This window comes from Carcharhinus amblyrhynchos, chromosome 5 (assembly GCF_965287045.1).
Source record: "Carcharhinus amblyrhynchos chromosome 5, sCarAmb.v2.hapA, whole genome shotgun sequence".
NCBI classification, from domain to species: Eukaryota; Metazoa; Chordata; class Chondrichthyes; order Carcharhiniformes; family Carcharhinidae; genus Carcharhinus; species Carcharhinus amblyrhynchos.
In genome coordinates, this window is record NC_137328.1 from 122,223,636 (window position 1) to 122,248,657 (window position 25,022).

Below are 25,022 nucleotides of genomic sequence, written 5' to 3' on the forward strand. Positions count from 1 at the left end.
AGTCTCTCCACCTCTATCCTATCCATCCCATTCATCATCTTATACGTCTCAATGAGATCTCCCCTCATTCTTCTAGGTGACATGAGAAAACCTTTTCAAAGAATCCCTGCAGTAATGAAAGGAGCCCATGTGGTCTGCGCTGACTCTCCAACAAAGCATCTTGCCCATGATCACCCCCTCCCCTGCCTGCCATCCTCTCCACCCCACCCTATCCAATAATCCCACGCAGTTACCCCACTAATCCATTTAACCTACACAATCTTGAAACACCAGAGGGAGAATTTTAGCATGGCCAATTCACCTGACCTGCACATCTTTGGACTGTGGGAGGGAGCTGGAGGAAACCCACACAGACATGGGGAGAATGTGCAGACTCCGAACAAACAGTTACCCAAGGCCAGAATTGAAGCCAGCAGCAGTACTAACTAACCACTGTGCCTCCCGTGTCCTTGGATAATATTTACTTCACCCCCTGCCTCCATTTGAAAAGTTAACTCTTTCTCTTTCCACAATGTTGCCAAACCGAGTTTTTAGAGCATTTTCTGTTTTTATTTCACGTTTCCAGCATCCGCAGTATTTTCTTTTCATGTAACACAGATGATCTGGTCTTTGTCAGATTGCTGTTTGTAGGACTTTACCATATACACAGCTTGGCTACTGCATTTTCCTACAAGAGTGACTGCACTTTTGAAAAAAAGCAAAATTAAAAGCTAAATAGCAGCTCTGACAGAAGGTCATCCAGTCACAAAACGTTGTCTCTATTCTCCCTCCACAGATGCTGTCAGACCTGCTGAGATTTTCCAGCATTTTCTCTTTTTGTTTAACCAAAAAAAGCGCTTTGTTGGCTGCAAAGTGCTTTAGGGCTTCCTGAGATCATAAAAAGTGCTATATAAATGCAAGTATTTTCTCTTTCACTTTCCAAGTAACAGCTGCTATCCAAACCCAGGTGAAGTGAAGCAGCTCGGGGCACGCAGCTTTTCCCACCTGGACTGGATTCAGTATTTTTCTTTGGGCTCATTGGTGCAGCTGCCTGCTCTGCTGACTCTCTCTCCTTTCCCTTGCGCCTGATTGGACTGAGGGACGGCGTGTTCGCAAGCGAAGGTAGAGTTGCCTGAAAAGTAGAACACAGTGAAGCACTAAAACATGACACCATATCCAGCTGTAATCAAACTCTCACATTATCAAATTAGCAGTGCACCACCCCACCACCGCAGCCCCCCCCCAATTTAATCAATTATTAAATTAGATTCTGTTACACAAGTTTAGTCTGCCCGCTCTTTTAGTGTCTTGTAACCTAAATGCTCATTATCGAGCACAAACTAAATCATGAACTCACTCTCTCACGCTCCTTACAACCCAGGTTTTTAATGATCTGGTATGTGCTGCTTCAAGTGCGCTGAAAGCAGATTCATATTAACTTGAAAAAGGAAATTAGACTCATACTTCAACAGGAAGTGTTTAGGGGGAATGAGCAGGGCTAGAACATAGAATAGAAACCCTACAGTGCAAAAAGAGGCCCATCGAGTCTGCACCAACCACAATCACACCCAGGCCCTACCCCCATATCCTTACATATTTACCCACTAATCCCTCTAACCTATGCATCTCAGGACACTAAGGAGCAATTTCTTTTTAGCATGGCCAATCAACCTAATCTGTACATCTTTGGACCGTGGGGGGAAACCATGCAGACACAAGGAGAATGTGCAAACTCCACACAGACAGTGACCCAAGCCAGAAATCGAACCCAGGTCCCTGGAGCTGTGAAGCAGCAGTAACGGTATGAAAAGGTTGGCAGGGGGTGTAACTGTTGAATGTATTAGATAGCTCTCACAAGGTGGCAATATAGACACAGCAGGTCCAAGAGTCTCCTGTTGTGCTGTAAAGGTCTATAATTCCACAAAGTTCTATCCAGAAAGAAGTTGAAGCAAACAGGTGGGCTGGGGGGGGGAAAGAGACAGAAAGAGAGGGATTTCAGGCTCAAACCTCTTACTGTGCAGAGTTCATCGAATTGGGTTAGGCATTCAGCATGCGTGGTAAAAGTAGTTTAAACCCCTTTATCAGGGGAGTAGGGAAAGTGATGGTGAGGGCCCCTGTTCCTGATTGCCACCCAGCGACATTTGCACAAAGTAATCATGTTCTCGGATCTCAGTGAGCACGGTAAACGGGCCCTTGACATTTCACTCAGGCTCACTGCTCAACTGATGGCCTCTTGGATGAGGTAGCAGAGGGAGGAGAAGCCTGGGGAAGCACAATCCAAGCAAGGAGGCAGTGCTTTCAGAAGGATGCAGAAAAAGAGCAGGCAAATGAAAAGGAAACAGTAAATAAGAAATAGGACAAAGCCATAGAGCTCCTCAAGCCTTATCTGCCTTTCAGCAAGATCAGAGCTGATCTATCTTAACTTCGCTTTCCCATTCGATCCCCATAGCTATTGCTTTTAATTTTCATATACGTTGTACTGTATCTATATGTTGCACACAAAGAAATGCTTAAATTTATACTCCTTTTGCATAATGCACTCTGTGGAATGATGTGCTGGATTCCCAGCAAACTGCCCGAACTCTGGTCACTCTCATATGTTGATCTTAATGTAATTTAATATATATTTCCATATACCTTCAGTGCAGGACCGGGTGCAACATCATCAATCACATGTGCACAGATATTGATGACCTTCATCAGATGAGAGAACAGCTGTTCCACCATTCCTACCAAGGTCCTATCAGCCAAGGCAGGCCATGGTTCTTCAAGTTTAGTGGTTGTACCAGCATCATCTTCATTGGCCCATGGATTCTTCAAAGATTTGGGTGCAATGGCTATTGATACAAAAAGAATAAGTTGGTTCCTCCAATTGTTGGTGAAAAGTGATCAGTTTAGTTAATCAGAAGTGAAAGAATCATCCACAATTTTTCATCCAAAATTGAAACAAAACCAAGTCTCTCAATTTAATCTCTGGTCATGCACCTATTGCCAGCAGGCTGTTATAGAGTCATGGTTACAGAGGTTCATAGCCTGGAAACAGGCCCCTCGGCCCAACTTGTCCCTGCTGCCTTTTTTTTTAAACCCCAAAGCTAATCCCAATTGCCCACATTTACCCACATCCCTTTATACCCATCTTACCCATGCATCTGTCTAAATGCTTTTTAAAAGACAAAATTGTATCTGCCTCAACTACTACCTCTGTTCCTAAACAGGAGGCTCTTTCCAGTATACCTTAATAGGTGAAAGTTCTCCAGTGTTAAGACATGGAATTAGAGGAAGGGCTTTTGCTTAATCCTAAATCAATGCCAAGTTTGCCAATCTCAACTGGACCATGATCACAAGTATTCTCATAGAAACCCTACAGTACAGAAGGCGGCCATTCAGCCCACCAAGCCTGCACCGACACCAACTCTACCCTGTTCCCGTAACCCCACATATCTGCCCTGCTAATTCCCCAGAAACTAGGGTCAATTTAGCATGGCCAATCAACTTAATCTGCCCATCTCAGGAGTGTGGGAGGAAACCGAAGCATCCAGAGGAAACCCACACAGACACGGAGAGAATGTGCAAACTCCACACAGACAGTGACCCAAGCCGGGAATCGAACCTGGGTCCCTCATGCTGTGAGGCAGCCATGCAAACCACTGTGTCACCATGCAGCCCATTCTCATTGGCCTCACTGTATAGCTCAGTACTGACAGCAACGATGTGCTATAACGCAACCATAGCTTGTGGAAAAATGCTCCCCACAATGCAACTCCACAACTTCAAGAGAAAAGGAGGAGGTTAATTGAGAGAATAAAAATTTCATACAACAATTTGTATAGAGAAGAGACAATCTGTGCTAGGCATGTTGGTGTGCAACAAGGAATTTTAAGTATGCATCGGATAAAGAACTCTACTTACCCGCTAGCAAGTTTCCAGACAATATTAAGGCATCCTGATGGGAAGAAAGGTCCAAAGGAAACCAGGCTGAGGAAAGCAGAGATAGTATCATATTGACCATCCCCACAGTACAGCTTTTACGGGGATCATCCGTTGGACTGTTCTGCGATAAACTAGAAGCCAAAGAATAAGTGGCCATTAAACTAATGAACAGCTCAACAAACTTTATCTAAAGAAGGGGCACTCACTAAGTTTACAAAAAACTGGAATTACTAATCGGAATCAATTAGATTTATACAGCAGGTGCATTCACGTGAATGACACTTGCCAGCTGTAGGCAATGTTTGGGACCAATTGACAGTGCTATATCAGTACCCTACTATATAATCAAGAATGTTTGTCTCCTTTATGACTTTTTGCTCAGTTGTTTCCAACTCCACCACGGCCTGCAACTTTCTTTAAACTAGTCAGTACAAATTGTAACCTCTATCAATTAAAAGACATTAGAAAGGCCTAAATACACTCCTTAAAAATTAAGAGGGGTGTTATTTATTTACTTTTGTTCGTTCTTGCATTCAGTGCGCCGAGGCAAGCGGTGAGCAAATGTGTAAACAATTTAAGTTTATTTATTTATTAGTGTCATTAGTCTTACATTAACACTACAATCAAGTTATTGTGAAAATTCCTTAGTTGTTACATGGAGGGAGAATTTAGCACGGCCAATGAACCTAACCGGCACAACTTGCAGGCTGTGGGAGGGAACCGGAGCACCCGGAGGAAACCCACACAGACACGGGTAGAACATAAACTCCGCACAGACAATAACCCAAGCCAGGAATTGAACCCAGGCCCCTAGCGCTGTTAGGCAGCAGTGCCAACCACTGTGCTACCCCAGTTCTTCAGAGGCGGCACAGTGGTTAGAGCATTTTAAGTGCTCTATTTGTTGCTTCCTGAAACGAATAGAGCACTTAAAGTGTAATATCCAGCAAAACTCTGAAACTGATCTTAATGCAAATGGTCAATGATGATCACATTCTGACCAGAATTAAACAGGTGCTCATTTTTTAAACGCGGATGTTTTAAATAGTCAGGACAAAACAAGGAGAAAAGATACAGGTGACAACTGAACTTTTCATAAGCATCATAATGTCTACACACGTGCTCCCTGAAGACCGAGTACATTCGTGAATGGGATAACCTGAATTCAACTCCAGAGTTCAAGAATTACAAGAATCTCAAAGGATCATTTTGAATTTTTAGTGGCACGATCATATGAAAGGGATTTTTAAAAAATATATCACCAAGGCACATGATTGGCTAGTTCAACACTAGCACAAATTAACTGGACATTTTGATTGTGTTTAATCCAACTTAAAAAAGTTGAACTTCAAAGAAACTGCTGCTGAGATAGACAGCTTTCTGGGAATCAAGGGATACAAGGAACAAGTGTAGTGTGTCTAAATTCACAGATGGGTGGAACAGCAAAGCGTGCAGATGACACTGAACGTCTGCAAAGAGATACAGATAATCTAAGTGAGTGGGTGACGATCTGGCAGGTGGATTACAATGTTGGTAAATGTGAGGTCGTCCATTTTGGGACGAATAACAGCAAAATGGACTATTATTTAAAATGATAAAAAAATTGCTGCTCGTTGCTGTGCAGAGGGATCTGGGTGTCCTTGTGCAGAAATCTCGGAGTTGGTTTGCAGGTGCAGCAGGTAATTAAGGCGGCAAATGGAATTTTGTCCTTCATTGATGGAGGGATGGAGTTTAAAAACAGCGAGATTATGCTGCAATGTATAAGATGCTGGTGAGGCCACATCTGGAGAAGTGTGTACAGTTTTGGTCTCCTTATTTGAGAAAGGATATACTGGCACTGGAGGGGGTGCAGAGGAGATTCACTCGGTTGATTCTAGAGTTGAGAGGGTTGGCTTATGAGGAGAGACTGAGTAGACTGGGGCTATAGTCATTGAATTCAGAAGAATGAGGGGAGATCTTATAGAAACATAAGATTATGAAGGGAATAGATAAGATAGAAGCAGGGAAGTTGTTTCCAGTGGCAGGTGAAACTAGAACTCGGGGCATAGCCTCAAAATAAGGGGAAGCAGATTTAGGACAGAGTTGAGGAGGAACTTCTTCACACAAAGGGTTGTAAATCTGTGGAATTCCCTGCCCAGTGAAGCAGTTGAGGCTACCTCATTGAATGTTTTTAAGGCAAGGACAGATAAATTTTTGAACAATAAAGGAATTAAGAGTTATTGTGAGCAGACTGGTAAGTGGAGCTGAGTCCACAAAAAAGATCAGCCGTGATCTTATTGAATGGAGGAGCAGGCTCAAGGGGCCAAATGGCCTACTCCTGCTCCTAGTTCTTACATTCTTATGTTATGTTCTAAGTGGGAAAATGGAGTTGAGGCTGAAGATCAATATAAAAGTAGGGAGGTCTTGCTGCAGCTGTATAGGGCATTGGTGAGGCCGCAGCTGGAGTACTATGTGCAGTTTTGGGCGCCGCACCTGCGCAAGGATATTTTGGCCCTGGAGGGAGTGCAGAGGAGGTTTACTAGGCTGATACCGGAGTTGAGGGGGTTGAGCTATGAGGAGAGGCTGAATAAACTAGGCTTGTACTCGCTAGAGTTTAGAAGAATGAGGGGAGATCTCATTGAGACGTATAAGATGATGAATGGGATGGATAGGATAGAGGTGGAGAGACTCTTCCCGCTCAAAAAAGACAGTAGGACTAGGGGGCACAGCCTCAAGATAAAGGGGAGGCGGTTTAGAACGGAGTTGAGGAGGAACTTCTTCACTCAAAGGGTGGTGAATCTCTGGAATTCTCTGCCCGTTGAAGTGGTGGAGGCTGCCTCGCTAAATATTTTTAAGAAGCGGGTTGATGGGTTTTTGATAAGAGAGGGGATTAAGGGTTATGGGGAGAGGGCGGGAAAGTGGAACTGAGCCACAACAGATCAGCCATGATCTTATTGAATGGCGGGGCAGGCTCGAAGGGCTAGATGGCCTACTCCTGCTCCTATTTCTTATGTTCTTATGTTCTTATGATCATGGGGAGAGTAGGCTTGAGGGGATATATGGTCCACCCTTGCTTCCTTTTGTAATGTCACATCTTTACAGATCTTAAGCGTTGGGGGATTAATCCTATGGCATGACCTCAAGACCCTTAAACACTCAAACATTAAGTAGAAATGGGAAGAGGCTCAAAAATCATAAAAGACACACAAGAACAAGGTACCTGAAAGAACGCCCCCTATTCTTGTACAGGTGGACTCTGGATGCTTGTGAACTGCTAGTCGTATAACCACAGTGCCAGCCAATGGTCCAGTTACACACAGGGTAGTTCAAAGAGAGTAAAGACAAAACCTCACAGCAACCAAGCTGCAAATAAAACGAAGGATATCATAACACAACACAAACAACAATCAGAATTGCAGGGTGAAGGATAGTTCAAGGGAACGATAAGTGGGGAGGTGGCAGCAAAGCATATTATTTGCCATAATAGCCCCTTTCTCTTTCGAAGTATAAAGTATAACATTTCAGAAATTCCATGCTTTGGATGAGCACCCTCCGCATGTCTGCTCTGGTCCCTTAAACTCCAAAAGAAATGATGATTGCAGCTTCACACAAGATATACTCCTATAGCTGCCCTCCTCTTAACCCTAACCTCTACACTCTCAATCTGCATGTGATTGCGCAGACACCCACAGGCTCTGGTTCTCCTCTACAGCAAATGAAGTACACAAGGGAACACAGGCAGCAATGAAGCCCCTGAAGTTGCCTAGCAGGGAGGTAGGATCTGCCCAGAAGGGCCTCCTCGGGAGGATGAAATTGGCATTTTTTCCCCTCCCTCCAATACATCAAAAGGAATTTCAAATGCAAGTATTCATTATTTTATTCTGGGAGTACTCCTCAAATTCCTATGTCTACGATGCCTACTTTCAAACATCCTTTCTGTATGTTACAGTTTTAAAAGGGACAGTGATTTTCCACAGTTCCATGCAGTATCATTTTGTACAGAAGTGAATGAAGAAACAAACAAGATGATGGAAATATCCAGTGGATCTGGCAGCAGATAGAGAAACAGAATATTTCAGATCAGTGACCTTTCCTAAAATCTGCACGATACCTGGGGGACACTGGCACTGACGAAAGGAATACTGCGGTGTGCAACTCACCTCCTGACTCCCCAAAGCCTGTCCACCATCTACAAGGCACAAGTCAGGAGTGAGATGGAATATTCCCCTAGATGGGTGCAGCTCCAACAACACTCAAGAAGCTTGACACCATCCAGGACAAAGCAGCCCCCTTGACTGGCACCACATCTACAAACATTCAATCCCTCCACCATCTCTCAGTAGCAGCAGCGAGTACTATCTACAAGATGCACTGTAGCAATTCACCAAAGATCCTTAGACAGCACTTTCCAAACCCAAAACCACTTCCATCCAGAAGGATAAGCAGCAGATACATGGGAACACCACCACCTACAACCTCCCCTCCAAGCCACTTACTATCCTGACTTGGAAATATATTGCCCTTCTTTCATAGTCGCTGCGTCAAAATCCTGGAATTGCCTCCCTAACGGCATTGTGGGTCAACCCACAGCACACGGACTGCAGAGTTTCAAGGTGGCAGCTCAGCACCTCGTTTGAGGGCAAGTAGGGATGGACAATAAATGCTGGCTGGCCAGCAACGCCCATGTCCCACCAATGAATCCAAAACATTAACTCTGTTTCTCTTTCACAGATACTGCCCGACCAGTCGAGGGCTTCCAGGGGTTTGTATTTATTATATAAAATCTCCAGCTGCTGCAACATTTTTCATTTGCAAACATTTGAAAACAATTTCCAATCCAAATCTTCCACAAGCACTGGATGAAAGGCATTGTGGGGCTGGGGGATGAAAGGAAATCGAGCAACTTTACACAACATTATAGTTCTAATCACAATGAGCATGGATGGTTTTAACTAAATTGCATGTTAAAATAACCAATCACACTGGAAGTGTCAACTTGCTTTATGCTCAGAAATAGACAGTATTTCACAGACAGGGGTTGGAATTTAATTCCACCGTCATCTGCAGGCTGAATTGGAAAGGGGAAGGGGTGGCAATGGTGGGGGAGTTTGCCTTCCTCGGATTCTGTCAGAGATGGGAAGGCTGAGAATGGTTTTCCTGCCCAGAGGAAAACTAAGATCCTTAAGTGACCAATTATTGGTCACTTAAGGGACTCATCCCACCGACACTGATATTCTACCATTGGTGGTGGCCCTGCACCAAATGAGAAGGTCGCCCAGTAGAAGCCAACACCCCCTTGCTGCTGCTGGTCGAATTGGAGATGATCTCCGGCTTTCAGACCACTAGAATAGGCATTAAATTGAAGCCTACAAATCTCTATTGGGATGATTAGTGAATGAAGACATGATACAATGGAGTTCATTACCCTGCCCCTTTTCAGGTGGGTGGAAATCAATTCATATAAAATATCGGACAGATCAATGTCACCTGAACACTCTGATCCATCGCTCATCATCTCGGATGGCAGTAATTTAAAGCATTAAAATGAATTACATTCGCAAACTATCCAAGAGCCAGCATGTAAAGTTTAGAAGAGCAGGCATCACTCACAATGAGGGCTCGGGAGGTTGATGAGGTTAATGCATGAGATACTGCAGTGATGACACGGGACAGATTATTCTCTATCGTCACGTCAGTGGTGCCCTGTGAAATGTTGAATCCTCTGTAGGTTCTGGATGATGTAGGAAAATATTGACCAAAAAAAACAATTAGTGAAGCAAAGGCTTTTCAAAATGTATTTCAAGTTTGTAGATTAAATGCAAAAACAAAGGTTCAATTTGTAGTCCTTAATAAATACTCTGTGGTTTAGTTTTAAGCAGGTATGATCTTTTGATAAAAACTCAATCTTCACATTCATTGAACAATAGGTTTACAGCACAGAGAGGGGCCATTTGGACCACCATGTCTGCACCAGATGATAAACAAGCTATCCAGCTGAATCCCACTTTCCAGCATTTGGTCCATGGCCCTACAGGTTACAGCACTTCAGATGCAAATCCAGGCACCTTTCAAATGAGTTGAGGGTTTCTGCCTCTATTACCCTTTTATGCAGCGAGTTCCAGAGCCCCACAACCCTCTGGGTGAAAAAGATTTTCCTTACATCATTTTTATTCCTTTTGCTGAATATTTTGAATCTGGGCCCTCTAGTTCTTGATGTACCCTTGAGGGGGAACAGTTTATCACTATTTAACCTGCTTATACCCTATAGGATCTTGAATACCTCTATCTCCTCCGTACTCTCTCCAATGCTGGATTTCTTGCAGAAGAATAAGTTTGGCAATGTAACATTCTTATTCATTCAACTTCCATTATGCTAAGTAATACCAAAGCTGGCACAGCAAATTGGTAATCATGATGTGGAGATGCCAGCGTTGGACTGGGGTAAACACAGTAAGAAGTCTCACAACACCAGGTTAAAGTCCAACAGGTTTATTTGGTAGTAAAACTATGGCGAATGGGATGCTGGCCTTCATCGCGAGGGGGATTGAATATAAAAGTAGGGAGGTCTTGCTGCGGCTGTATAGGGCATTGGTGAGGCCGCAGCTGGAGTACTGTGTGCAGTTTTGGGCGCCGTACTTACGCAAGGATATTTTGGCCTTGGAGGGAGTGCAGAGGAGGTTTACTAGGCTGATGCCGGAGTTGAGGGGGTTGAGCTATGAGGAGAGGCTGAATAGATTAGGCTTGTACTCGTTAGAGTTTAGATGAATGAGGGGAGATCTCATTGAGACGTATAAGATGATGAATGGGATGGATAGGATAGAGTGGAGAGACTCTTCCCGCTCAGAAAGGATAGTAGGACTAGGGGGCATAGCCTCAAGATAAAGGGGGGGGGGGGGGGGGGGCGCGCGGTTTAGAACAGAGTTGAGGAGGAACTTCTTCACTCAAAGGGTGGTGAATCTCTGGAATTCTCTGCCTGTTGAAGTGGTGGAGGCTGCCTCGCTAAATATTTTTAAGACCCGGGTTGATGGGTTTTTGATGAGAGAGGGGATTAAGGGTTATGGGGAGAGGGCGGGAATGTGGAACTGAGCCATGACAGATCAGCCATGATCTTATTGAATGGCGGGGCAGGCTCGAAGGGCTAGTTGGCCTACTCCTGCTCCTATTTCTTATGTTATGTTATCAAATTACTATCAAATATATTTACTATCAAATAAACCTGTTGGACTTTAACCTGATGTTGTGAGATTTCAGACTCAGAGCACCAAGCCATCAGGCCAAAGCAATAACGCTGATTTTAAACATCATGACCTCCCCAACCAGTCAGATTTGAAAGATGGAACTCTATCCCAGTCCCCCAAGAGATGCAGAGCAGAATAAATAAGCAGAATAAGCTCTGGCTTTCTCCAATAGATCTCCGTGTACGGGCCACAAACTAGTTGATGAATTCTACTATTTGCTTTGTGATGGAATCATCGAGCTTCAGATTCTATAGGAACGTTAGCCTGGCCTTTCAGCTTCTCATCTGCAAAGAAAGCCAAGGCCCTCTTCACATGAAGTGGCAAAACTGTCAGTAGGGTGGCACGGTAGTAGTTAGCACTGCTGCTTCACAGCTCCAAGGACCTGGGTTCAATTCCCAGCTTGGGTCACCATCTGTGTGGAGTTTGCAAATTCTCATGTCTGCGTGGGTTTCCTCCCACAGTTCAAAGATGTCTGGGTTAGGTTGACTGGCCATGCTAAAATTGCCATTTAGTGCCCTGAGATGCGTAGGTTAGAGGGATTAGTGGATAAAATATGTAGGGAAATGAGGGTAGGACCTGGGTGGGATTGTGGTCAGTGCAGACTTTCCGTACTGTAGGATTTCTGTGATTTTTATGACTTCCTAAACATAATTGCAGTTAGTGCAATACAGACAAGGTTAGGATCTCCTTTATGAAAGAAATATACGCAATTTACACACAACTTGCATTTATTCAGTGCCTTCAAGAGGAAAACATCCCAAGGTGCTTCACAGAAATGTTGTCAGGAAAAAGGTGACTGAGCCAAAAAAAAGATACAAGGGATGGTCTTAAAAAGAGACAGAGATAGAGGCGGAGGGGTTTAAGCTTGGGGATAAAATGGCTTGGGGATAAAATAAGCTGCACGAAAGGAATGGAGGATTATATTTCAATGATTATAGATAACCTTTATCAAGTAGGATAATTAAATTTTACCTGGTGATGGTGCTAACTGCAAAGTGAGAAGGGGATTGAGTTTCGTGCATGAGGAGCTGCAGATATGCGCTGCTTTGGTCTCTGGCAACAGCTACCACCGGATCTGACTGCCCCTGATCACAGTCAAAAAACAGGCGAGGTATCAGCCTGAAATAAGGACAAAGGAATAAAGAAAATTCAAACACGTATAAAAATAAGTCAATTATGATTTCACATATGCACATTGAGTAGGGGCTGGACTCAACCCTTTAGTTAGTATCAGAATGCAGCTGTAAAAACAAAGAAATGATGAGCAGATTATAAAAGCACCTAATAGCCTACTTTAAACCACAACTATCTGACCCGGAGGAAATAATGCTACCCAGCAAAACAATAAGTACATCACATCAGTGTTAACAATGATGTGGAGTTGCCAGCAATGGAGTGGAGTAGGCACAGTAAGAAGTCACACAACATCAGATTCAAGTCCAACAGGCTTATTGGGTAGCACAAGCTTTCAGAGCACTGCTCCTTTATCAGGTGAGTGTCTGGCACTCCAGAGCAGCTCCGAAAGCTCGTGCTACCAAATAAACCTGTTGGACTTTAACGTGGTGTGAGACTTCTTACAGTATTAAGAGGAAGGTGAAAGACAAATTGCATACAAACCTGAGAAAGTGGAAGAACCAAAGAGGATACTAAAATTAGAAGCCACAAAACCAAGATGTCATGATTTTATTGGATGGCTAAGCAAGCTCTAGGGACCAAATGGCCTAGACCTGCTCCTATGTAAATTCTAATATTGAGGGCAGTTGGGAAAGAGCTACATGAAATGAGCTCATGTGGGATAGCAGCATAAACTGGCATCTTTTCTTTATTCATTTTTGGCATGTAGGCATCATTGGCTGGGCCTGCATTTTATTTCTCATTGCCAAATGCCCTTAAATTAGCCTGTTAGACAATTTCAGAGGTCAGTTCATGTGGGCCAGCCCAGGTTTCCTTCCCTAAAGGACACTGGTGAACCAGGTGGATTGATTTTTTTTACAAAAGTCAATGATAGTTTCATGATTGCCGTTACTGAAATCAGCTCTCCCCCCCACCCCGCCCCCCTGCCACCCCCCAACACACACACACACACACACACACACACACACACAATCCCTCTCCATCATTACCTCACAAGACTTGTAGCTGCGACATGTCGTACCCTTGGATCCTCATCTCCAAGCAAATGAATGATGACATCATTTATGGCCCGCTCCTGAAGCTTCAACATCTTCAAAAGAAAAAGGTTTTGACTGGACAGGCAGCAACACCTTGCTTTTATTGTAGTAAAACATCCCAAGGCTGGGAGGAATCAATTTGGTTACTTAACCGTAACAGGTTGAGAGATTTTAGTTTGATTTAAAAGGTTCCTTAATCCACTTCATCCCATTCCTCTGAAATAAAGATTTTTTTAAATATAAAAACAGAACCTACGGCACAGTGACAATCGATTGGTCAGGGCCATTCCAGTCATATGCTCACTGAAGTCTCTCCCCAACCTTTTTCAAGGCATCTTATCAATATATCTTTCTATTCTCCTTGCCCTCCCCCTTATCTAACCTTCCCTTAAATGACTCTAATTTGCTTTAACCAGTCCATATGGCAGCAAGTTCCTAAGCAATCTGAGTGAAGAGGTTTCTCCTGATTTTGTTTGGATTTATTCATGATCACCTTGCCGGGGCACAGCCTCAAGATAAAGCGGGGGGGGGGTGTTTTTTAGAACGGAGTTGAGGAGGAACTTCTTCATTCAAAGGGTGGTGAATCTCTGGAATTCTTTCCCCTTTGAAGTGGTGGAGGCTACCTCGCTAAATATTTTTAAGACGCGGGTTGATGGGTTTTTGATAAGCGAGGGGATTAAGGGTTATGGGGAGAGGGCGGGAATGTGGAACTGAGCCACGACAGATCAGCCATGATCTTATTGAATGGCGGGGCAGGCTCGAAGGGCTAGATGGCCTACTCCTGCTCCTATTTCTTATGTTCTTATGTTCTAATGGCTCCTATGTTTATAAAAATGGCAAAAAAATCCTTAGGATCGGTCTGGAGTACTTTCTTTTAATTTTAATAAGCAATCACTATGCCTTGCCTTTGCTCATATCCAATTCCCACCATTGTAATGCAAGCATAGTCTCTGGAAACCCTGCCTTGGTGCCAGGTCCAAGTCAGAGCTAATTTCTTTGTGACTGTATAGTTGGGAAACACTTCTCATTGCCAGTTTTGTTTAAAACTGGCTTTTGTCAACAATCTTGCCGGAAAACACACCTCGTTGCCAGTTTCATTTTTTACTGTGGTCAGCTCACTTGTTCAGCAGGATAAAAGGATGAAAAGGTTACTTAACCAGTTAGCCGAGTTTTATTACATAGGTGTTGGTTGCTTACAGTCAAGGATGGAAGGGGGGGTGTGGGAAACCCACAAACGTCTCTGATAATGTTACATGACTAATCAAACCGAGATGCACTGGTTAAGAATACATAACACTGATAAGAAATTAACCGCTTGAGGAGATTTAAAGATTTGAATGAATTTTACGAAAATACTTTTAAATATAGTGATGGCAGCATTACAATTTAAGGCCTTTAGTATATTCCATTTCAAAATGGCTCCGACGGTTTACCCACGGTGGGTATTGGGCAGGTCGGCATGAGGGCTCTCAAGTGTCACAATAACTTTAACAAAGTCCCAAAGAGTTGAGACAGCCACCCTGGCATTCAGCCAACCCAATCTGCTTCCTAGGCAGCAAGGCTAACTCCCTCAGCCACACACCCCCAGAAAAAAAACTCAGTACTTTTTAGAACATAGAACATAGAACATTACAGCGCGGAACAGGCCCTTCGGCCCACAATGTTGCGCCGACCAGTCTTATTTTTAAAAAAAAACATTGACCCACTAATCTAAACCAATCCCTTTTCGTCCATAAACCTATCCACCAATCTCTTAAACGCCCCCAAACTAGGCGCATTTACAACTGCAGCAGGCAGGGCATTCCAGTCCCTCACCACCCTCTGGGTAAAGAACCTGCCCCTGACATCCGTCCTATAACTACCCCCCCTTAATTTAAAGCCATGCCCCCTCGTGCTAGATTTCTCCATCCGAGGAAACAGGCTATCACCATCCACCCTATCTAAACCTCTAATCATCTTATATGTTTCTATAAGATCCCCTCTTAGCCGCCTTCTTTCCAGTGAAAACAACCCCAAATCCCTCAGTCTCTCCTCATAGGACCTCCCCTGCATACCAGGCAACATCCTGGTAAACCTCCTCTGCACCCTCTCCAAAGCCTCCACATCCTTCCTGTAATGTGGGGACCAGAACTGCACACAGTACTCCAAGTGCGGCCGCACCAGAGTTGTGTACAGTTGCAACATGACGCTGCGACTCCTAAATTCAATCCCCCTACCAATAAACGCCAAGACACCGTACGCCTTCTTAACAACCTTATCTACTTGATTCCCAACTTTCAGGGATCTATGTACACATACACCTAGATCCCTCTGCTCCTCCACTCTATTCAAAGTCCTCCCGTTAGCCCTATACTCAACACATCTGTTATTCCTACCGAAATGGATTACCTCACACTTCTCCGCATTAAACTCCATCCGCCACCTCGCGGCCCAGCTCTGCAACCTGTCCAAGTCACCCTGCAAACTTCGACACCCTTCCTCACAATCTACCACACCTCCGACTTTGGTGTCATCAGCAAACTTACTAATCCACCCAACTATACCCTCATCCAGATCATTAATAAAGATTACGAACAGCAGTGGCCCCAAAACAGATCCCTGAGGCACACCACTCGTAACCGAACTCCATGATGAATAATTACCATCAACCACCACCCTCTGTCTCCTATCTGCTAACCAATTCCTGATCCAAGTACCTAAATTACCACCAATCCCATACATCTGCATTTTCTGCAGAAGCATACCATGGTGAACCTTATCAAACGCCTTACTAAAGTCCATATATACCACATCTACTGCCTTACCCCTATCCACCTCTTTGGTCACCTTCTCAAAGAACTCAATAAGGTTAGTAAGGCACGACCTTCCCGCTACAAAACCATGCTGACTATCTCTAATCAATTCATTACTCTCCAAATAACTATAAATCCTATCCCTAATAATTCTTTCTAAAACCTTGCCCACTACAGAAGTAAGACTCACTGGTCTATAATTCCCAGGGAAGTCTCTGCTCCCCTTCTTAAACAATGGGACAACATTCGCTGTCCTCCAATCTTCCGGTACTATACCAGAGACCAACGACGACCTGAAGATCAGAGCCAGTGGCTCTGCAATCACCTCTCCTGCCTCCCATAGAATCCTAGGGTAAATCCCGTCTGGACCAGGGGACTTATCTATTTTCAACCCATCTAGAATATCCAACACATCCTCTGTATCAACTACAATACTTTCTATTTTACACCCCTTCACCCCAGTGACCTCCTCAGCTACATTCATATCGTCCTGCGTGAACACCAAAGAGAAATAATGGTTCAATGCCTCTCCAATCTCTTCCGGTTCCACACACAACTTCCCCCTACTGTCTGTAACTGGCCCTAATCTTGCCCTGACCAACCTTCTATTCTTGACATACCTATAGAACGCCTTAGGATTCTCCTTAATCCTATCAGCCAAAGTCATCTCATGCCCTCTTCTAGCCCTTCTTAACTCCCTCTTCAACTCCCTCCTAGCCAATCTAAAGCTTTCTACTGCACTACCCGAGCCCTCAAGCCTCATCCGAACATAAGCCTCCTTCTTCTTCCTAACCAACAAATCAACTTTTTTTGTGCACCACGGTTCCCTAGCCCTACCATTTCCTCCTTGCCTGACAGGGACATACCTATCACAGACCCACAGTAGCTGCTCCTTGAAAAAACTCCACATTTCAGACGTTCCTAGTCCCTGTAATCTCCTAGTCCAACCAATGCTTCCTAATTCTCTCCTAATGGCCTCATAATTACCCTTCCCCCAGCTAAAACTACTGACCCGAGGTTCATGCCTATCCCTTTCCATCACTAAGGTGAACGTAACCGAATTGTAGTCACTATCACCAAAAAGCACACCAACTTCCAAGTCTAGCACCTGGTCTGGCTCATTTCCCAGCACCAAGTCCAATATAGCCTCACCTCTAGTTGGCCTATCTACATATTGAGTTAAAAAACCTTCCTGCACACTTTGAACAAAAACTGACCCCTCTAACGAGCTAGAGCTATAGCTATTCCAATCAATGTTAGTAAAGTTAAAATCCCCCATAACAATTACCCTATTACTTACACTCCTAACCAGGATCGTCTCTGCAATCCTTTCCTCAACCTCTCTAGAACTTTTTGGAGGTCTATAAAAGACTCCCAACAGGGTGACCTCTCCTCTCCTATTTCTAATTTCTGCCCATACTACCTCAACAGACAAATCCTCATTAAACTTCCTCTCTAACACTGTGATATAGTCCTTGACCAATAATGCTACTCCACCCCCCCTTCTACCTCCTTCTCTACTCCGACTAAAGCACTTGTACCCCGGCACCTGCAACATCCATTCCTGACCCTGCTCTATCCACGTCTCTGAAATGGCCACAACATCAAAGTCCCAGGTACTGGTCCACGCTGCAAGTTCATCCACTTTATTGCGAATACTCCTCGCGTTAAAGTATATACATTTCAAACCTCGCTCTGCCCCACCCTCACAATGCCGTGCAATGCCATCCCCTTCTATGCCCCCCTCACTTTCACCCCCTCTACCCAGGATCCCACCCCCCCTCTGAATCAGTTTAAACCACTCCGCATAGCCTTCACAAGGTGGGTCTGCTGTGTCTGGAAATTTCCTGACTTGGGTTCCCTGTCTCAGTAGGAGAATCCAGCCTTACACACTAACAGTGAAAAAGTTGAAGGGTACCTGGGAAACCATATCCCCAACTTATTGGGGTTAACTTGCTGCCTTCACAAGACAGACTGGGAAGAGTTGGGGTAAAAATCCAAGACACGATAGCCTGAATTAAACCTACATGATTGTAAGCATAGGCATGGACAGTTGGATGTAGAAATATAACAGGCCTGCCAGAGCACAGAAATAACAATGCAATAAAAAAATCTTACCCCAGTGTAGTGATGTTGACCCCTGTGAAGTTCCACTGTCTTCCTCTCCAGGAAACCAACTAACCTGAGGAACAAAGGTTTTATTGTTCACATCAAAGAAACACAAAGCCAAAATGTTGTTTTTATTTCTCTCTAGAAGCAAAGATTGAACAGTATTTATGACATAGAAATGCCTCCATTTTAAAAATCCTGACCTTATGGTAAAATCCCTCCACAGTCACACACCACCTCATCTTTTCCAGACAAGGTATCTGAGCTCTCCAACTGTAGCTTTCCACCCCTCTATTGCCAGCCATACCCAGAGCACTCCTCTACTCGGAATTCTCACCAAAAAACTCTCAACCTCCCATCTGTTACATAACTCCTTGAAACCTATCTTTTTGATTGGTCAAAACCCATTCCTAAATTTAAGAGTGTAACCTGCCAATGCAGCACTGAGGGAACGCTGCAGCGTCAAAGGTGCTGTCCTTCAGGGAATAAAATAAATGGATGCCCTTTCTGCTTGACTGAACCCTGCTGAATCATAGAATCCTACAGTGGAAGAGGTCATCATTTGGCCCACCGAGTCTGCATCAACCATAATCCCACCTAAGCCCTGTCCCTGTAACCCTAGCTAATCCCCCTGACACTAAGGGGCAATTTTGCATGACCAATCTACCTAACCCACATGTCTTTGGACTGTGGGAGGAAACCAGAGCACCCAGAAGAAACCCATGCAGACACAAGGAGAATGTGCAAACTTCACAGAGATAGGGACTCAAAGCTGGAATTGAACCCAGGTCCCTGATGCTGAGAGGCAGCACAGCTAACCACTGTGCCATCATTTGAAAAGGAGCCAAGGAGTTCCACCAGTGTCCTGACAAATATCACATCCCAAAGTATAGATGACTAGTTACTCACTGCAATTTTTAGGACTCTGCCATAAACAGAGTGAGTGCTACATGGTGTCAGGTGTAATTTAGTAGGTACTGATATTGTCCCTCAAGTCAGAAGGTTGCGGAGTCAAGACAGACTCCAAAGACTTGACCACATTCTAAACTGACACTTCCAATGCTGCACTGTCAGAGATGTCAACTTTTGAATGTGATGTTAAACCAAGGTCCTATATGCTCTTTGAAGGTGGACATAAAAGATCCCAGGGCACAGTTTTGAAAAAGAGCAGGAGAGCTATCAAAGTCCTGTTTGTTAGAGCTTGCTGCGTGCAAATTCACTTCAGCATTTCCTATATTAAAACAGTGACTACACTTCAAAAGTACTTTACTGGCTGCAGACTACATTGGATGTTCTAAGCTAATGAGGGTCACTTTTTTTTAATTTTTCCACAGGATGTGGGCATCATTGGAAAGGTGGTGGTCAGCCACCTTCGTGTCCATGTGGTGTAGTTATAACCATAGTGCTGCTAGCGAGGAAACTCCAGGATTTTGACACATTGACAGTGAATAAACGACACTAATTCCAAGTCACGATGGGTGTGTGGCTTGGGGTGGGGGAAGTGGTGTCACCGCCAAGCATCAACTGTCCTTGTCATAGAACACACAACTTAGAATCCCAACTGTGCAGAATGAGGCCATTCGACTCTGAGCCAGTACCAAAAACAATCCCACCCAGGCCCTATCTCCGCAACTCTATGCATTATGTGCTCAAGTCCTCCAATAAGTTACTACATTCTAATACGGGCAGAAATGCTACTAACTGAGACATATGTGACTTCAACACAATTCCTTGGAACTGTTTAGAGCCATGCAAGCTAAAAGACATCCATTAACTACCACCATTCTGCTTTCTCCCCTTAACCAACCTCCGACCTATATTACCATACTCCCTTTTATACCTTGGGTCTTCTTTTAAAAAAAAATCAGCAAGTCACCTTTGGGATGATTTGTAAGATCAGCAGCAAGTCATTTGTTATGCCATTCAATGTGATCATGCCTGATCTGGAACCTAACTCCATACCTGCCTTGTCTCAGCAGTAGTTTAAAATTAACAACTGATCTAGTACTAAACACTGTTTGTGAAGGAGGGTTCCAAACCTCTATTAGTGTATGTGGAAGCGTTTCCTAATTTCATTCCATTAATGCCCAGTTCTAATAATTGACTATGCCCCTTACAGATCCCAACGAAAGAAAATAGTTTCTCCCAATCTACCCTAACAATTTCCCATAATATTGGGAAGATCAAATTATCCCGTAACCATCTAAATTGTAGGGAATACAATCCCAGTTTGTGCAATCTACCCTGATAATTTAACCAGTGGAGCCCAAGCATCATTCTGGTAAATCTGTGCTGCATTCAAATGCATTTTGAAAATCGCTGTATGTAATAGCCATAGAATTTCCTCTATCAAGACTCTTCAGAGCTCTACTCAATTTGTCAGGTGCTTAACAATCTGCATTTCTCCCACCGACTTGAGCAGTCAGTGAGCTTACCTGAAGTCCATCTCTGCCAGGGTTTCTAACAGCTCAGTCCTCACTAGCCAGTATGAGTTATTCTTCAAGGTCAGGAGGTCGATGGTGAGCTGCAAGCCCAACTCACTGTAGCTGCTGTTGCATAGGCTTGTAATACAATGCTGGGTGGGGAAGAAGAAAACTAGGTGAGAACAACCATACTCAAAATCCAGGATAAAATCTAAATTACACACAGACTCAGAATTGGTCACTTACACAAGGTCAGCACATCAATTAAGTAGCATCACAAGGCACAGTTTGATAAAACTAACCTCTTTCCAAAAGAGGAGGGTTACAGTGCTCATTGCACCACAGGGACAATTTTCTTGCTACTTGCATGCCATGTATAGTATTTAATTAAAATCTGGGTGCACAATGCCCATGATATTTCCATTATTTGAAATACTCATTTGACAAATCATTAACTACTGCTGGGCACCACAGTGGCACAGCACTAGGGACCAGGGGACTGTGTAGAGTTTGCAAGTTCTCCCTGTGCCTGCGTGGGTTTCCTCCCACAGTCTAAAACTGTGCTAGTTAGGTCGACTGACCATGCTTAATTGCCTCTTAGTGTCCCAAGATGTGCAGGTTAGGGGGATTAGCCAGGTAAATACTTCAGGTTACAGAGAACAGGTCTGGGTGCAATTTCCCCTTATTGTTGGGGTTTACTGGGCTTACAAGGATAGGGCTTGGGTGGGACTGTTGTTAGTGCAGACTTGATGGGCCGAATTGCCTCCTTCTGCACTGTAGGGATTCTATACTATCTTAAGTTATGATGTGGAGATACCAGCGTTGGACTGGGATAGGCACAGTAAGATGTCTCACAACATTCGGTTAAAGAACACAGCATGGGAAACAGGCCCTTCAGCCCAACGAGCCTGCACCATCACTTTAACATTGAGTCCCCTCTCCACCCATGACCCTTGTCTATGCTTATGGCATTCCACATTGAGGGAAGACTAATTTAGGGACAATTTGTTACACCAGTCAGCTTAACAGCACACCTTTGGGGTGTGGGAGGAAACCGGAGCACCCGGAGAAAACCCACGCAAGCACGGGGAGAATGCGCAAACTCCCGCAGACACTGGCCCAAATCTATGTATCTGCACAGCAAACAGTGATAGTCACTGAGCTGTCGTGTTGCCCAGCATCTGGTCCAGTTTAAGCGTACACTAACGACGTGAAGTACGAGACTATTCTTGAAACAACCAAGAACAGCCCTCGTACGACCCATCGCATGTATGCCCCTTGTTGGGCTACAAGACAGACTGAAGCACCTGTGGGTTAAAAGAGAAAAACATCAATACCATGCACATCCTTATACACACATTCAAGGGAATCCCCAAGTGAAACAAGTGAGCCAGAAAATATGTTGGACGGTCCAAAGGAATCAATTGATTCCCAGGGACATCCCAAGGCTCCTGAACCTTATTTAAAACAGTCTCCTATATCCCTCCATCTCCACCCCGCTCATGTGCCTAAGTAACACTTAAACAACTCCAGCGTGCCTGCCTCCACCACCTTGCTTGGCAGAGCATTCCATACCCCCACTACCCTCTGTGAAAAACCTCCCTCTAACATCCAAATTATACCTCCCCCCCCTCACCCTAAGCCCGTGGCCCCTCGTAATGTGCGTTTCCAACCTAGGAAAAAGCTTACCACTGTTTACTCTATCTATACCCTTCATAATCTTATACACCTCTATTAGATCCCCCCTCAGTCGCCGTCTTTCAAGGGAAAACAGCCCCAATTTGCCCAATCTTTCCTCATAACCCAGTCCTTCCATAAGAACATAATAAGAACATAAGAACATAAGAAATAGGAGCAGGAGCAGGCCATCCAGCCCTTCGAGCCTGCCCCGCCATTCAATAAGATCATGGCTGATCTGTCGCTGCTCAGTTCCACTTTCCCGCCCTCTCCCGTAAACTTCCTCTGCACTCTCTCCAGGGTCTCCACGTCTTTCTGGTAATAAGGCGACCAGAACTGGATGCAGTACTCCAAATGCGGCCTAACCAACGTTCTATACAACTGCAACATGAGACTCCAGCTCTTAAGTCCAACAGGTTTATTTGTTAGCTCGAGATTTTGGGGCGCTGCTCCATCATCAGCTCATACTTAAATTAATTTGAAACACTGCATATTCAAATTTCCAACTTCAGTGGATGATGATCACTGAGAAAAGCACCAAAGGAAATGATCTTGCAAATGTCTCATCAGCACATTTCTGCCTGGTGAGGATGTGGTTGGAATTCAGTGGCTGAGCCACTTGGTGGCGTATCTGTCCACTGAATGAAGCAGCAACTCTCCTTCTGTAACCTAACTGCCGGGAATCAATTGCTTCTGTATCATACAAATGATGCAGCACTGCCTTCCAGGAAATGCCATCAAATTACTTTGGGAATGTTAGCTGTGAGTCAGGAGGGAACACGCTGGCCTCTACACAGCATGTTCAAGCCCCTCACAGGGTACATCAGACATTACAGAGGCTGCAGTGATGTTCTTTCCTGTGATTCTCAGATGCTGGAAGATGGAATATGCTCAAGGGGCTGAATGGTCAGTTCCTGCTTCTTAGTGGATTGGGCGATGGGCATGTGCACAATGTCCCGGTACAGCCCCCTCCCCAGCCCCACTGATCCCCACACCCCCTCCCCAGCCCTGCTGTCCCAGTACAGTCCCATCCTTGGCACTGTTGTCCTGGTGCAGCCTTCTCCCCAGCCCTGTTGTCCCCCACATCCCCTCCCCAGTCCCACTGCCCCAGTACAGCCCCCCTGTTCCCCACACCACCTCCCCGACCCCACTGTCCAAGTACACCCCCTCCCTGTCCCAGTAAAGCCCCCTCCATGGCCCCACTCTCCCACACACCGCCTCTCCAACCCCGCTGTCCCACACACTCCCTCCCCAGCCCCACTGTCCCAGTACAGCCCCCTTCCCGGCCCCGCTATCCCCAGCCCAGCCCCCTCCCAATCTAAATAACAAAATCTTACAATGTAAGAACACCAACCAACAGTATTCACAAAAACAAGATCAGTGCTAATGAATGTCCCACAGATCAGTTAATAAAAGCAAGGATGCTATTTATTTATCCAATCCAATTTAATAGGAGACATACATACCCGGACAGCAGCACAGGCCAGTTTGCAGGTTACAGACGATTTATCCTTCAGGGTTTTCTGGAGTAAAGGCACACAATCCTCCAAAGAAACGCCATATCCTGTAAAGAACAGACAGAAAACAAACTTCTTACTAAGGTGTTTTAGAAAGAAATGTTGCAATAACATGTAATGATTGATCCAGAGAGAGAAATTCCAAGATGGCGGCTAACGGCATGATTAAAGAGGTACATGTTTTAACGAGGATTTTGACATGGGAAAAACCATAGCAAGGTGGCGAGGTATTGGGAGAAACTTCAAAGGTGATAAAAGGTTTGCTACCAGTGGTAGAACATACGGCAACAAAAGGCAGAACAGACCCAGAATGGGACTGTGGAGGAACAGGTGAGAGAAAGGCAGATAGAGGAGCAATTTGAATGAATTTGTAGATAACCATTCTAGTCTTCCTCCCTCAACTTTACTCCCACAAGCTCCATTCACTAGTTTCCAATGCCATCCCTCTCCCTCGCAATAAATGCAAATTAGTCAGACCGTTTGCAAACCTGCTGTTGGATTTGACTAAGATAAGCCTCATTTCTGCTCCATCACTGAGACTGCCTAGATCCACCTCTATACCATCAAACAAGTCCATTCAACCTCAGCTCATGTGCTGCTGGAACCCTCATTCTTTCCTTCATTACCTCTAGACTGAAATGCTCACTGTAATCCTGGCTATTTCCCCACATTTCATGTTCTGTGAACCAGAGAATATCGAAGTATGGCTGACATCATCCTGTGCTCGCAGCAAGTTCCATTCTCCGATCATCTCTATACTCACTAACTCACATTGGCTTCACATCGTGCAATGACTTCATTTTAAAACTCTCACCCCTGCTTTGAAGTTTCTCCATGGCCTTGCCCCTCCTCATATGTAATCTTCTCCAGCTCCACAAGCCACCATGATATCTGCACTCGAATTCTGGCCTTTTTTTTATTCATTTACAGGATGTGAGCATTACTAGCAAGGCCAGCATTTATTGCTCACCTCCAATTGCCCTCGAGAAGTGGTAGTGAGCCGCCTCTGGAAACAATTGCATTCCATGGCAGGTGGGTCATATGAGGACAGACTGAAGTGGTTAGGGTTATATTCACTGGAGTTTAGAAGAGCGAGAGGGGATCTAACAAGGTTAGACAGGGTAGATTCAGAAAGAATGCTCCCAATGGTGGGGGAGTCCAGAATTAGGAGTCACAGTTTGAGGATAAGGAGTAAACCTTTTTTTTAGGG

General features: G+C 44.6%; 1 protein-coding gene across 8 annotated transcripts in view; it reads right to left on the reverse strand.

Annotated features, from left to right (window-relative positions):
• Positions 1 to 25,022, reverse strand: part of htt (huntingtin) — a 216,068-nt gene that overhangs the window by 106,359 nt on the left and 84,687 nt on the right. For all 8 annotated transcript variants that reach the window (XM_080189503.1, XM_080189502.1, XM_080189500.1 and 5 more), the window contains 10 exons: positions 23,762 to 23,859; positions 20,631 to 20,770; positions 18,205 to 18,268; positions 13,247 to 13,347; positions 12,096 to 12,242; positions 9,496 to 9,616; positions 7,106 to 7,248; positions 3,889 to 4,040; positions 2,617 to 2,816; positions 985 to 1,111 (listed from right to left, as the gene is read on the reverse strand). In XM_080189503.1, coding sequence (XP_080045629.1) covers positions 985 to 1,111; positions 2,617 to 2,816; positions 3,889 to 4,040; positions 7,106 to 7,248; positions 9,496 to 9,616; positions 12,096 to 12,242; positions 13,247 to 13,347; positions 18,205 to 18,268; positions 20,631 to 20,770; positions 23,762 to 23,859 — 1,293 coding nt within the window. The remainder of the gene's footprint in view (positions 1 to 984; positions 1,112 to 2,616; positions 2,817 to 3,888; positions 4,041 to 7,105; positions 7,249 to 9,495; positions 9,617 to 12,095; positions 12,243 to 13,246; positions 13,348 to 18,204; positions 18,269 to 20,630; positions 20,771 to 23,761; positions 23,860 to 25,022) is intronic.